At 37.5% G+C, this 16,052-nt stretch overlaps 1 protein-coding gene across 1 annotated transcript in view; it reads right to left on the bottom strand.

Annotated features, from left to right (window-relative positions):
- The window catches only part of C6 (complement C6), a 65,260-nt gene that overhangs the window by 32,167 nt on the left and 17,041 nt on the right, over window positions 1–16,052 (bottom strand). The window contains 3 exon segments of the mRNA XM_019811437.3: window positions 1,137–1,377; window positions 7,341–7,541; window positions 13,381–13,519. Of these exon segments, the coding sequence (XP_019666996.3) occupies window positions 1,137–1,377; window positions 7,341–7,541; window positions 13,381–13,519 (581 nt within the window).

The raw sequence follows: 16,052 nt of genomic DNA, 5'->3' as shown, positions 1-16,052 counted from the left end.
TAACTCTGTCAGTAATTTTTTTAGATCCTCTTACTGAAAGTCCTTCTCAAAGACATTTATGCCCTCTTCTCTCGTAGGAAGCAGATCATGAGGGATATCTGGTCACTTAAAGTTTGGAATAACTCAGGGCAGCCACATTAAACATTAGTATTTGCCATCATGAGATTAAGAACAAAGGGATTGACACTCTGTTGGCCCCAGAGTTGGCCTGATGTCTCTTTAAATAAATTCCTGATTTCTTCTATATAAAAGTTACATGATCAAGAATTCTTATTTATATGGGGTAATTGGTCAGTTGAGTTCTGGTTACAGTTTCCTAACCATGTTCTCAAGAGACACATGATAGAATCATCACAAAGGCCCTGTGTCATCTCACAAAGGAGTCTGAAAATGAATTTATCCAATGGTGTTTAAGCTATAATAATAATTAATAGTGGCAATTTAAGCTAACACTTAAGAAACCAAGGTTTATCTATAAACCAAGGTTTTTATTGTTATTTTACATATAAGCAGAAAAATATCCCTGATTATATCCCAAAATAAAAATTTGCCAACTTTCTTCAAAATAAGTGCTTCTCATCTGGTTTCAATTTTATCACTGGTAGGTGCATATCTAGCCCACATTAATTTAGTCCCTTGTCAAGTTCTTAATTGTTCTTTTATCTTAATGCCTTTGGCTTTTACTTAAAACATTATTAAAAGAAAAAGACTGTTAGAAAATTTGCGATAATTATTGTTCTATAAAGTTATTATCTCCTATAAAATTGCTGTAAGTAAATTATCTTTTGGAGTTTAGTTTCAGGACAAATCTCATTTTTCTTGAGGTAATAGCATGTATCTCTCTTTTAGGTTACCACTACTGTGTAGCTTATGATGTTCCCACCTGTCAGGAAACTCAGAGACAAATCTAATGCCCAATGAGAGAGGTTAAGTATATTTTTTCTTTTTTTGGGGGGGGGTCCTAATTTTATATTTTTATTTATTTGAGTGTGTACCTTTTGGTTGTTCTTCTTATCATTTTGGAAGTACAGTGGAGTCTAAAAGTTAATAAAGAAGCATTAATAGAATAAGAGAAAAATGAATTGCACGCAGTCGAATCAGGTTTAAGAAAAAAGGGAGGCCGGCAGAAGGTCTACCTGAGTTCTTCAGTTCCTCGACGCTAAACTGGTAGAGGAGGTCATACACGCCACCCAGGGAGCCAGAGGTGAAATAGTGAGTCCCGAAGTCATCAAATATCCGACTATACAAAGCAAAGTTGTATTCTAGAGGCAGGTGGTTAAGTGCTTTCAAAAAGACATCCGAAAGCTGCAGATCTTTAGTTTTCATTGTGAAGTTTGAGACTTTTATCACCTTATGGACCCTAGTAAAACTAGAATCCTAAATGGAAGAGGAGAAAAGAGGAAAAAAAAGGAAGAAAACAAGATGATTAAACGTAATAAAACTTGAAGTGTCAAGCCTTTAAATGTCATCTATTTATCACCAGCTGCCTTCCAACCATAACATGATAACTTTAACTCTCTATGGCATGATCTCACACACAAAAACATAATTTTGATTTTATTTTCCACAACTTTTTCCTGCGATGTCCAAAGTGCTGAACAGATAAGATGATCTCAGTCATGTAAACTGTGACTGAGGCATAGGTTTGGTAGGCTTATCAAAAGAGATCAATAGGCATACCAAAGGCATACCAAAAAGAGATCAATCAATTATCAGAAAAGTAAATCTTTCACTCTTGCTTGTCAATCGTAGCTGTGTCCCTACTGAGTTTTTATTTAGAAAGACTTGCTGATGCAACACGTCGAAAAAGGATTGCATATATTTTTAATTGGAAGTTACGCAATTGAGATTCAAGTCACAATTTTGTCACTAACTGGCATTTGCATTTTCTAGGCCCCAGTTGTCTGTGAAATGTCACCTGGTCTATAAATGACAGTTATCCACCAGATGACGTACCACACCCCTTTCAACTCTAAGACGCTGTGATTCAAAATTACTCAGGGTTAAGATTAAACAAAATTATTTATATTCTCTCTCTTCCACCCATCAACAGAAATATTTGTTTGAGAGTTTTTTTATTCATTTCTTTTTATGTTGGGTTAATCTATGATTTGGTGGTTGGTATTATACCCAAATCTCATTCCATTAAATTATTATTCTACATATCCTCTGAGTTTTATGAGTGTATCCATGTATGCTGTTCTTAAAAAAATTATATAATTTTTATCTATTTCTCAATTTTAGCAAATTGTAGTATTTGAGTAATAGGAGCAGAGAGAGGAGCATATTTCAGCAAAAGAACTTTATCGTAGCTGTAAATTATTAAATCGCTGTTTTCCTGTGTGCTATAATTATGGCATAAAATGTCTGCTAACACAAAAGAAAAGAAATAATCACAAGTATTGAAGAAGAGTCACCATTCACTCCCTTCCCTCTGTCTTTCCCTTTGCTTCTCTCCTACCCCTTTCCACCCCTCGCCCTCCCTTTTTGCCTTTTAACACATTTATTGCTCAGCTACCTCAGATGCTGTGGACACAGAAATGGGCAAGGTAGACAAAGTTCATCCCTTTGAGGGGCTTACATTTTCATTGTCCATCAATTCTATTTTTAAGTTTAATACTTGAATTTTGACACAGAACCATGCCTTTAGAAAGTTGGAGGGACATTATACTTTTAGTAAGAAGCGCACTCACTTCCAGAGTATCTGAAATACCTATTCAGACATGGACATTGGAATGGGTGGTTCAAAATTTCCAGGTTGCTCTACCAACTAAATTATAAACATACAAGTGAAACTTTGGTAACTCAACTCAGCACAAGCCAAGCATTTATCAAATGCATCATGGTTAAAATGGGGCTATTTTAGGCTAACCCATTACATGACAGTAGGTTATTAACTATGTATGATCGGGATGCCTGGATGGCTCAGTCATTAAGTGTCCCAACCCTTGGTTTTGGCTCAGGTCATGATCTCACAGATCGTGGGTTCGAGCCCTGTGTCGGGCTCTGTGCTGACAACATGGAGCCTGTTTAGGATTCTCTCTCTTTCTCCCTCTCTCTCTGCCTCTCTTTCTATCTCTCTCAAAATAAATAAATAAACTTTAAAAAATATTTAAAAAATAAAAAATGTATGATCTGTCTCAACATTCTGTGAGATCTTGCTTTATTTTTACCATCTTTTTGTGGGTTCAACTTCATAAAGTAATTCAGAAAAGCACTGAATCTTACTAAGACACCTGGTATTTTGACTTTGAAACAGATTATCTGCCTAACAAATGTTTAGTTAGATCTGTGATTGATGAAATGAATAAATAAAGCATTAAGCTGCAGTGGAGGGAGTGGATTGATTTTCAAGTTAGTGGTACCTTGTTTTCACTATTTGAAGACTAAGAGACATTGCAGTAGCGTTTTCTTTCTTTTTTTTTTTAACGTTTATTTATTTTTGAGACAGAGAGAGACAGAGCATGAGTGGGGGAGGGTCAGAGAGAGAGAGGGAGACACAGAATCCGAAACAGGCTCCAGGCTCTGCACTGTCAGCACAGAGCCCGACGCGGGGCTCGAACTCACGGACCGCGAGACCATGACCTGAGCCGAAGTCGGACGCTTAACCGACTGAGCCACCCAGGAGCCCCATCAGTAGCGTTTTCTACTTAACCCAGGATTTCCTTATTCTGTTGCGATCTAATCAAAGATACTGGGTAGAACCCGATGAAGTTGACAATTTTGTAGGTCAAAAATGGGTGAATATTAGCAGTTTCAAAAGTTCCAGCTGCTACTGTGAATAGCCTAAAATGTTCCCAATTTGGGGCAGACTCTTAGAGGATCAAATAACATCTGTTTATCCACAGATAAGGATTTTACAAGTTTTCTCTAGCATGGCTGAAACATTTATAAACCAATTCTGTGAAGCAAATCTTAATGTTGAGACTGATGTGTATATGTCTCTTTCTACATGTCCATTTTCCTTCTCATTTTGGACTATATTTTTAAGCAGTTGTTTCCAATCTTGGCTATATCAGAATGAGCTGGGGGCTTAAAAAAAGAAAACCAGAATCACATGCCCAACCCCAGATATTCTGAATCAGTATATTAAGAGAAGGGCCATGGGATGTATATTTTTACTTCCTAATAATTCTGATACTGACTTGTCTTTTTTGTAAATTTTTTAAATTAGTTTTCTTTACTTTTGAGAGGCAGAGAGAGACAGAGACAGAACACAAGTGGGGGAGGGGCAGAGAGAGAGGGAGACACAGAATCGGAAGCAGGCTCCAGGCTCCTAGCTGTCAGCACAGAGACTGATGCAGGGCCTGAACTCACGAACCGTGAGATCATGACCTGAGCCGAAGTCAGATGCTCAACCGACTGAGCCACCCAGGCGCCCCAATACTAACTTGTCTTAAGAATATAATTTGCGTTAGCCATAAGAAAGAATGAAATCTTGCCATTTGCAATCACACGGATACAGCCAGAGTATTATGCTAAGTGAAGTAAGTCAGAGAAAGACAAATACCAGATGATTTCACTCATATGTGGAATTTAAGAAACGAAACAAATGAACTAGGGGGGAAAAAGAGAGAGACAAATAAAAAAACCAGACGTTTAGTTATACAGAACAAACTGATGGTACCAGAGGGGAAGTGAGTGGGGGGATGGGTTAAAAGGGATGGGGATTAAGGAGTGCACTTGTCTGATGAGCACCGGGTGTTGTATGGAATTGTTCAATCTCTATATTGTACACCTAAAACTAATATAACACTGTGTTAACTGGAATTAAAATAAAAATTTAAAAGAAAAAAGAATATAATTTGGTAAGTTTGAGAGACACTATGCTACCTATAGCCCATTCTAAAGTGAACTAACGACATGTTATAAAAGGAATCATTTTATTCCCTCTTTTTTTCTTTTATGTGTTCATATCACCAGAACTCTACTCTTTTCATAGTTTGTTGAAATTATGAATAACAGAATGAATGAACAAGCAGATAGCTTGAGGTATAATGTAGTGGATATAAACAGTGGCAAAAATCAGAAAGCTGATTTCAATGCCCGACTCTGGCATTTACTCACTGTGACATCACAGGAGCCACTCAGCTTCTTGAGTTTTAGTGTAGTACTTGGCACATGGTAGATATTTGATAAATATTTCTTGACTTCAGAATAAATAGATGGACTTCATGTACTCATCTGTAAAATGTTCTTGAAAATATCTAATCTGATTCCCCCTTAGGGTTCTTTTCAAGATAAATGAAATTAGCTTAGGAAAATTATCTATAAATGGGGCTATTATATATATATATATATATATATATATATATATATATGAATAAATAAATGTGTGAGAGGCACTATGGTAAGGGCAGGAGGAGCCATAAAATGATGGCCTCCAGCTGCTGTTCCCCTTTGTTCCGGTTGTGGTTCCTCTTTTCACCGCCCCTTCACACTCTATGATTCAGGGCTCAGTCTTCCCATTCATCTCTTTGGAAGGAGCAAATACCACTGAGAGTGGTGGTTTTGGGAGGAACAGAGACTATTTTTTTTTAAGTTCATTTATTTATTTTGAGAGAGAGAGAGAGAGAGAGAGAGCAAGCATGTTGGGGAGGGGCAGAGAGAATCCCAAACAAGCTCAGCATTGTCAGTGCAGAGTCAGACACAGGGCTTGAACTCAAGAATCGTGAGATCACAACCTAAGCTGAAATCAAGAGTCAGACATTTAACCAACTTGGCCACCCCAGGCACCCCAGGAACAGATTCTATTTTAAAAGAACTTTGTAAATGTTTAAAAATGTCTAATAGAAATCTATCTCCTAAATCGCTTAAGAGCTGGAAAACATGTCCAGGAGTTTTAATATACAAATAATAAAAGAAAAAGCAAGGGAGGAAGAAAGATTACTGGATGAAGATATATCTTTACATATTGAAAGAACTTTGTTAGTTCCTGGCAAGATTAATGGAAGAAGTCTAATACTCAGATACAACCTAAATTATAAACAACAACAATAAAAATTATAAATTTCCAGACAGAGAAAATAAAAGACAACCAGTTTTCCATGTGATTTTTCCTATGCAACAATGAAAAGTAGAAGATAGTGGAATAACATCCACTAACTACCAAGAAAAGAAGACTATGATTCAAGATTCCTATATTTGGCCAAGATATTCCTTATCTTTATTGCTCAGGGAAAATGTAGGCTTTTTAGATATATAAGGACTTAGGGAGTAAATGTATAGACACACACACACACACACACACACACACGTACGTATATAAAATATTACACAGATATAAAATACAGACTATGAACTTGGAATTTATAAGTGTTATGTGAGGAATCTTTAAAATAGACTACACAAGAGTCAGGATAAAATACAAATGAACATATGTAATATAAAACTGAACACAAAACAATCCTAGTGAATAGCTTGGAACACAAAGGTTTTGAACTACCTCAGTAAAATTGAGGTTTTGGAGGCCTGTAATGATATTGGTAGGGGAGCAGAACGTAGACCCATTCTCAAGGAGATAGTGGGAATGGGGTGTGGGGAAGTAAAATATCTTTTGGGGGCTGTAGATATTCATGTGATAAAAGAAAAAACATAGGCTTAATTATGCTTGTTAACTAGAGAAAGGTCATCACAAGCAGAATTTAAAAAGTTTAGGGGCACCTGGGTGGCTCAGTTGGTTAAGCATCCAACTTCAGTTCAGGTCATGATCTCACAGTTCGTGGGTTTGAGCCCTGAGTCGGGCTCTCTGCTGTTAACAGAGAACACACCTTGGATCCTCTGTTCCCCTCTCTATGTCCCTCCCTCATTTGCACTCTCTCTAAAAAAGAGAGAACGTCCAAATGTTCTAGTAGAACTTCCAAAATGACCAAAAGGGGTAACCAGAAATGTGACAAAGACAGCCATAGTAGAGAAATAGGAAACAGCAACAAAGTAAAATGAGTATGAAAAATTAAAGATGGAAGAAACATGATCAAGTATTTCAGTGAGTTTGTTAAATCAAAGAAGGCAGAATTTCCCTAGCAAAGTTCTAATTGTCAGATTATGTTAAAAAAGTAAAGTTCTGTTACATGTAGCTTATAAAAAATACACCTAAAACAGTAAGACAAAGAAAACTTAAACAGAACACAACCATAAACACAGCCAAATGTATGTAACATTATACATATCACTTCTATAACTTTTGAAATGGGATTTATCAACAAACTAAATCTATTTAAATTTGTGTTCGAAATCTTGCCAATTTGATATCAAAAACTCTCCCCTTCTCATTGCATGATTGCTGGACTTAGTGTTAACTTTCAGAAAAGAATAAAAAGATTGGGAACCATTTTTATTACCTTTTTGTGGGAGGCTTGAATGGCTTGTTTGAAGGCAGAATTATGGGTGGTGCTTTGAGTTTTCTTTGAGGAATAAAAAATTGGTACATGAAAGCTTTTTTTCCCTTCGCCCCGGAATGCAGCTTGTTTATTTTCATTTTTTGTAAGAGGAACTAAGTCCTTGTAGAAATCGGTTTCTAAATCATCTTCTTCAGTTTGCACCTGGAGAAAAATCCATATGAAATGGGATGAAACTTAGGAAATATTGGAACTACTTGTTAAGATCTCAGGCAATGATGCTTCATTCCTTTATGCATTCAATAAATATTTGTTGAGAACCCATTTTGCTAGAAATAAAAGAAAAATTAGTTCCTGCCCTCCATGAGTCAATAGTTTAGTTAGAGAGACAAACAAGCACAGACACTTGATCCAGTGTGGGAAGTGATGTGCTCCAAAAGAGGTTGTCCTAAATAATCATTGAACCCAGAGGGGCCACACCAGGAAACTCTTCGTCAAGGAAACAACTCCTAAAATGATATTTAACAGCATGATAAAAAAAAAAAAAAAACGAGGGCTATTTCTGGTCTGCCTGTGACTTTGAGCCTCTTTGCAATCTAACTGAAGGTATCTTCCAGAAAATTGAGGCCTAGCAGATGGGAGCACAGATCCTGTCCTTCCTTGCTATGGTTGTATCCCCACCCACTTAGACTTATTTAGATGTTGGGCATCAGCACTCTACTGGCTATGTCTATGGGACAGAGGACAAATACTTGATTGGTTCTGCATGGTGGAGGGTTATAATCCTTCACTGACTGGGTCTGGAAAGAGGAGGAAAAAAAAAAAGCCAGTGGGACTTGACTTGAAGTAGGAGTGGAGCAGGGTATTTTCCCAGTACAAGTTAAATCCCTGTTATGATTATGCTGGCAAAAAGGGACGATGGATGAATTTAAAAAAAAAGTTGCAAAATAAATTGATTGAAGAGTACTTTATGTTAAAGATGCCTGTCTGGTTTGCAATGGAAAAATTTCTTGTTTTAAAATATTCAAAATTAAAATGCACTGTGAAGGAAACCACATGTCACAATCAAAGAGCTTGTACGATTAGTGGAGGAAAGACAAAATAACCCAGTTGCAAAAGAATCTTGCTCAATAGTAAGATTCACACAAAAGTTCAACGTGACTTTCAGATACTACAGGGCATGCAAGTTAGCCTTTAAAGGGCCCCAAAATGAAGCTCTTCAGTTAGCAATGAAGCGATACAATTCTATTTAAATATAGCTGCTGACATTTCTTTACCATTTCTCTAAAAAAACTCAGACTACAAATATTTTGTTTTATGAATTAGCTCTTTTTTTTTTAAATATGAAATTTATTGTCAAATGAATTAGCTCTTATACACAAAAAGATGTATCTGCTTAAAGGAAAAGATATTTGCATGTAAGGAAGGGGGCTCAGATATCCTGGGCAGCAGCTCAGAGAAAATCTACCCATGGGTGAGCAGGGCTGAAAAATTAGACTGAACTGGAAACCTGGGGCTGGGCCTTGGATGCCCTGAGAAAGTATTTGACTTGACTTGCAAAGGCAAGATTTTGCATATAATAGGTTCTTTAAAACTATTAATGGAATGAATGAAAAATTGGGAGTGTTACTGTGACATCTGTGTTTTTGCAGAGATCAGGTTAACTATAGTTAACTAAAGTGGAGGCAAGGAGAGCCGTTGTAAAAAACTGTTAGAGGAAGTCAAGTGAGACAGGATAATGGCCAGGTCCATGGGGTGGCGGTTGGGTGGAGAGAACGTAGGGCATTTGAAAGATATTTAGGAAGTAAGTTCACAGAAATTGTTGACCAAGTAGATGTGGGGGTGACAGGGGGAGAGAGGGAGAGAGGATGGGGATGCTCTTCCATGAAAGGGAACTTGCAAAGCCAAGGCAACTTTTGAAAGGATAGATTTTCCCAGGAAGAGATGTTAACCAAACTCTGGGAACAAGGTTTTAATCTTCATTTACACATTATTATTTTTTAAAGATATTTTTTAAAGTTTATTTATTTTCGAGAAAGAGAGAGAGAGAGAGAGAGAGAGAGAGAGAGAACAAGTGAAGGAGGGGCAGAGAGAGAGGGAGACAGAGGATCGAAAGCTCTGTGCTGATAGCAGAAAGCCTGATGCGGGGCTCAAACTCACAAACCGTGAGGTCGTGACCTGAGCTGAAGTCGAATGCTTAACTGACTGAGCCACCCAGGTACCCCCTCATTTACATATAATTACATACATCGCTGAGCCCATCCATCCTCACTGTGGATCCAGTGGGCTGATGACCTAGAAATTTATGTGTGTTGACACTTACTTTTGTGTTTGAAGAAAGGAGATGGGTTTGTAAGGAGGAGCAGAAGGAGATAAGAGGGACTGGAGGAATGGAGACCAGTGGCAACTGACTTCCTGTGCTATGAGGGTCAGAGACAGAACCTGAAGTTGTGAATTTCACATGGGATTTGGGGAGGATTTGAGGGACTGCAGAGCTATGAAAATTTTTAGGCTTTGGGATGCAGCAAGGGGCCTGTCTAGGTAGGCCAGTGTATTGTTAAGAATCAAAGTCTAGCGGTAACCATACTCTGCAGTTTGCTGTTGACAGCAAATGCTTAGCACACAGCGCCGCCTAGAAAAAGAGAGGAGGATTCCTGAGTAAGTGGTGCAACTCTGCGGACTGATGCAGGGATGTTATGGTGACAGAGCTCTGCACTTGGCAGCTGAGAGATCCTGAGGGGAAGAATTCTTCCATGGACTTCTATTCTGACTTCCTAGCCAAAGCTTTCCCTTCCCTTCCTTTCACGAGCCTCTTTGTGTGCCAGCCAACCTGTTGTTTCACCTGTCTTCATGAACTCCAATACTATGGGAGAAGGGAAGTCAGATGCCTGCTGAATTTCTCCTCCTCTATTCTCAATAAGATACAGCTTACATTTGCACAGCTATCTGCTAACAGCATGAACGAAGTAATACAGGGACCAGTGAAAAGTCCACCACTCTCTTGTGACCTTGACCCTGGTTATTCCCAAACTTTTGTTTGAAGAAATATCACCATGACCTTTGTCAGCAGTTGAATAGTACCTAAGACTCAACAACATATAGTTAGAGATCAACTCAGGTAGCTTCTTGAAGTTCGACAAGTTTTAGATCTACATTGACAATGAAATGAGTCTATTTTTTTCTGGATGAGGATTTTCAGGCTGTATTACCCGATGTAACTAGCCATCCAGACTTGGGTTACCAAGTTATGTGGGTGGATCCAGTGGTCTGCTGGTGAATGTTTAAAAACCAGCTCTCTGGCAAGGGGAAAACCTGTGATTTACTACAGCACTTGCCTTTTGTTTTCCTATCATAGCTGATCCCAGCTGCCTGTGTGATGCCCCTTAACTCAAACTCGGAAAGAGATGCACAGCAGCAAATTATTATATAGCATTTTTGTAACATAGATTCAATACATGTAAGTAACCTCAAGAGCATCGATGGTAAAATGTAACAAAATAATGGAGAATTGATAAATTTTGGGTAATTATCACCTATGCTTTTAATATTTTTATTTAATTGTAAGATTATGTATCTAATATTCAGTCATGGCTATGTTTACCAATTGGCTTCCGAAGTTCCCAACAATTTAAGGATTGGCTCTTTTAAGCTGGAAGAGCTGGCTCTGGTACATCATTCATGAACCTCACAGGTGATACCTTTTAAATGGTAGTTTTGAAAGGTACACAAACCTGGCATGCATTGCACAGTTGTTAATGTCTTTCTTGCTGTTATGGTCAAGGGCTCATCTAGCTTCAGCAGCACTGCACTAAGAGCCGTGCCATTTACTTGTTGCATAACTCTGAGGAAGTTATCTAACTTTGATCTCCTATTAGTAAGATGGATATAAACAATCTTTTACTTTTCTGGGAAGGTTGTTACGGGAATTGAGTAAGACAGTACAAGCAAACACCTTCAAAACTATCAAGTATGAAAAGTTTAGATAACAAATTTGCCCTCATCTCATGAGCTGAGTTTAACATGTTACTTGTAAAAGTGCATGAAATAGATGCTTGCTGAGAATACCTAAGTATTGGGTGGGAGGGATCACTGTATTTTAAAAGTAAGCATATGGATTGATTGTTTAGGTTCAGTGTAACAGTATTATATGTAAACGTTTGGGTTTTAGCTCTCTGTCTCTAAAGCCTATTCAATACAATACATTTTTTTAAAGTTTATTTATTTATTTTGAGGAGAGATAGAGACAGCGCAAGTAGGGTAGGTGCAGAGAGGAGAGGGACAGAGGTACAGAGCCTGATGCAGGGCTTGAACTCACAAAACTGTGAGATCATGACCTGAGCCAAATCCAAGAGTCGGATGCTTAATCAACTGAGCCACCCAAGCATCCCTCAATACAATACATCTTAAGAGTAATGTTATTATTGACCGAATTACTATTTCTTTGGAACGGCATCTATTCTGACTTCCTATTTATCATACCAGCAAGACCTTTTCCACCTCCCTTGGTGGTGGTGGACCCCCTGGAATTAGCATCTTCTGGATCTGTGGGGAGATAATGGGGAGTTTCTTTACCTGGTCACATGTCACTTGTTACCCATGTCACTTCTATCTGTAGGCAGAGATTGGACTTTTTGGGGTCAGTCTCCCAAAAGGTATTTGAATTTGGCAGTTAGTCCCCAAGGACATTTCCTATGCCCACTAATATATATTAGATGGCTTTAAATTAAGCTGATCAAATTGGAAAACTACTGGTATTTGTTATATGTAAAAGGTTTTCTAAAGGAAGAATTGAATGACTTTCTTTGCTGAAATCACACTATTCATAAAGTAGTCTCAGAAATCATTAGACTCCCTGAAATTCTCTCAAACATGTCAAATTTGTATGCATGGATGTTACCATTAAAATCACATCTTTCCTCTGCTCTTATTATAAATTAAAAGAAATAGGTTATTGATGAGGTATCTGGATGGTTCAGTTGGTTAAGCATCTGGCTGTTGATTTCGGCTTAGGTCATAATCTCATGGTTTGTGAGATCAAGCCCCCGATCGGGTTTTGTACTGACAGTGTGGAGCCTGCTTGAGACTCCCAATCTCCCTCTCTCTCTCCCCCACTTCTGCTCTCACACGCATGTGCATGCTCTCTCTCTCTCTCTCAAAATAAATGAATTGAAAAAATTTTTCTCCTTTTTTAAAAGTTTATTTATTTATTTTGAGAGAGACAGAGAGAGCACAAGTAGGGGAGGGGCAGAGAGAGAGAGGGAGAGAGAGAGAGAGAGAGAGAGAGAGAGAGAATCCCAAGCAGGCTCCACACTGCCAGCACAGAGTCCAATGTGGGGCTGGAACTCATGAAGCCATGAGATCATTACCTGAGCCAAAACCAAGAGTCAGACACTTAACCAACTGAGCCACCCAGGCACCCCTACACTTTTTTTTTTTTTTTTAAGAAATAGACTGTTTAGTTCAACAAATGTAGAGGGCCTATGTATAAGGCACTGGGCTAGATTCTGTGAGTATGTAGCATATCACTCATTACACTTAGGAAAACAGAAAAGCAAATCAACTAGTAAAATAGGAAGAAAGATACGAACTACCCCTGTTACACTTAGCTTCATCTTGATATTTTAAGAAGACAAGCACTCTTACATGTCTGAGTGTTGTGGTTAACTGAGAGAAGTAGCTTTGGTGGGAGGAAATTCTGAATAAAGCAAACTATGTATCTGTGTGGGATATGGTGCATCTAAATGTTTACTGGAGAAAGCATGGACTCTGCAGTTTGGGAAGCCTGGGCTTGAATCTCTAATCCACTACTTACCGGCTGTTTGCCTATGGGCAAATTAGTTGCATTAGTTTTCTCATCTGTAAATTGATGATAATAACACTGACCTCATTGAGTTGTGGAAGGATTAAACATCAACCATAATAGGTGATTTAAAATGTTCATTACCTTTGTATTCTGTCCCTTCATTCATCAGTAGTTTTTCATTGGAAATTTTGCTTATCATCACCATCGGCACTGGGGTGCCGCCATGATAGGCTGTCATACCTCAAAGTTGACATTTTCCAAATTGGCTGGAACACGGTATGGATTACTTGCTCTACTGCTTTTGACAGCTTTACATATTCCTCCAGTGAAAGAGTTATCAAGGACTTCTCCTCTGGGCTCTCCTGCTAGAAAATGAAACCTGGAAACAAAGTAATTTTCAAGAATTCAATACATGTAGAGCAATCTTTAAAATTTACTGTGCTTATATGAAAGAAATTCCTTTCTTAGACATTTTTGACTCATGACAAATGACTTGAAGAAAAGCCCCCCCCCGCCTTTTTTTTTTTTTTCATTTATGGTGAGGCATCCAGAAATTGCTGGAAGCCAAAACTCAGCCCCTCTGGCTCAGTTAGATTCCTCCCTATTCCACTCACTTAATTATTCTGGGCTTTTAGCATGAAAAAAAAATTAGGTTTATTTTATTTTATGACTTATAAAACCGGTGCAAACTTTGGAAGCAGATTGTAAAATAAATTATTACATAATTAATGCCATTCTCAGTTCACTTCCTTCAGTATGATACAGTAAAGGAATTCTTATAGAGAGCTAGTAATTAAACATTAATGACAATATTTTAATAAAATTGTAATATTGTTTTTTAATACCTGTAATAATATTTAAAATTTATTCAGCAAATGCTTACATTTATTTATTCCCATGTACGTATTTACTATATGTATATTTTACACATGTATTTACTATATATGTATACTTACATATATATACATATATATAGTATATGTAAATATATATAGTGTATGTAAATATACATATATATTTATTATATGTATGTATGTATATCTGTATGTATATAGTAGACATGTCATGCACTATTTGATCTATATTTAATGTCACTATTATATTTATTTAATAGTTGTGATAATCATGTGATGTAGATATAGATATAATTATTTCCCCTATTTTACAAATGAGGGAACTCAAGGATATTAGCACAAATCAAGTATTTAGTAAATTATAGAAATTTAAGAAATTGTTTTGTGGTAGATGAAAAACTTCTCTAAGATGCCACTGGATTTCCTAAAAACAAAAATTAACTATTCAGACCTCATCAAGATAAAAAAGTTCTGCACAGTGAAGGAAACGATCAATAAAACTAAAGGCAACCGACAGAATGAGAGAAGATATTTGCAAATGATATATCAGATAAAGTGTTAGTATCCAAAATCTATAAAGAACTTTTCAAACTCAACATTAAAAAAGCAAATAATTTGGTGAAGAAACGGGTAGAAGACATGAAGAGACACTTTGCCAAAGAAGACATCCAGATGGTTACCAGACACATGAAAAGAGGCTCAACATCACTTATTATCAGAGAAATACAAATCAAAACCACAATGAGATAACACTTCACACCTGTCAGAGTGGCTAAAATTAACAACTCAGGAAACAACAGATGTTGGTGAGGATGGGGAGAAAGGGGAACCCTTTTGCACTGTTAGTGAGAATACAAATGCATGTAGGCACTGTGGAAAACAGTATGGAGTGTCCTCAAAACACTAAAAATAGAACTGCCCTACAACCCAGCAATTGCACTACTAGGTATTTACCCAAAGGATACAAAAATGCTGATTCAAAGGGGCACATGCACTCTAATATTTCTAGCAGCACTATCAACAATGGCCAAATTATGGAAAGAGCCAAAATGTCCATCAACTGATGAATGGATAAAGCAGATGTGGTATATATATACAATGGAGTATTAGTTGGCGATCAAAAAGAATGAAATCCTGCCATTTGCAACAATGTGGATGGAACTAGAGTGTATTATGCTAGTCAATATAAGTCAGTCAGAGAAAGACAAATATATTATTTCACTCATATGTGGAATTTAAGAAACAAAACAGATGAACATAGGAGAAGGGAAGGAAAAATAAGATAAAAACAGAGGAGGCAAACCGGAAGAGACTCTTAAATACAGAGAATAAACTGAGGGTTTATGGGGTGGGGGGAATGGGTGATGGGCATTAATTAGGGCACCTGTTGATGAGCACTGGGTGTCATATGTAAAAGATGCATCACTGGGTTCTACTCCTGAAACCAATGCCACACTGTATGTTAATTAACTTGAATTAAAAAACAATTAAATAGAACTACCAAAAGAAGATGCTAATGTATTTATAAATTCTTATAGATATTAATATGTATTCTGTGAAAATAAGTTTTGTGTCAAAAAGTTTGATAATGCTGGATTACATATGATGAGATAATAGAAAAATATATGTAATGATCTGTGCCCCTAGCTCCTGGGGCTTCCTAAGTGATAAGAGCACTGAGAGCATCTTTCGTTCTAATATTTGTTTTTTGTTTTTTTTTTAAATGTTTATTTATTTTTGAGAGAGAGACAGAGTGCAAGCAGAGGAAGGACAGAGAGAGAGAGAGAGAGAGAGAGAGAGATGCAGAGAAGCAGGCCCCGGGCTCTGGGCTGTCAGCACAGAGCCGGTGCAGGGCTTGAACTCACAGACCGTGAGATCATGACCTGAGCCAAAGTCGGACGCTTAACCAACTGAGCCACCCAGGCACCCCCTAATATTTGGTCTTTGATCCTAGTTTCTGACACAGGGCTCCTAAATCCCCTAGAATTTCCTGGGTGATAAGAGTGTCTTTGTTGTAACGAGGTGACTTTTGGTAGGCTCCTGAGTAGGGGCTGGTCA

This window comes from Felis catus, chromosome A1 (genome assembly GCF_018350175.1).
Source record: "Felis catus isolate Fca126 chromosome A1, F.catus_Fca126_mat1.0, whole genome shotgun sequence".
NCBI classification, from domain to species: domain Eukaryota; kingdom Metazoa; phylum Chordata; class Mammalia; order Carnivora; family Felidae; genus Felis; species Felis catus.
Note: the sequence above shows the minus strand (reverse complement) of the source record. Positions and strands in the feature narration are given on the sequence as shown.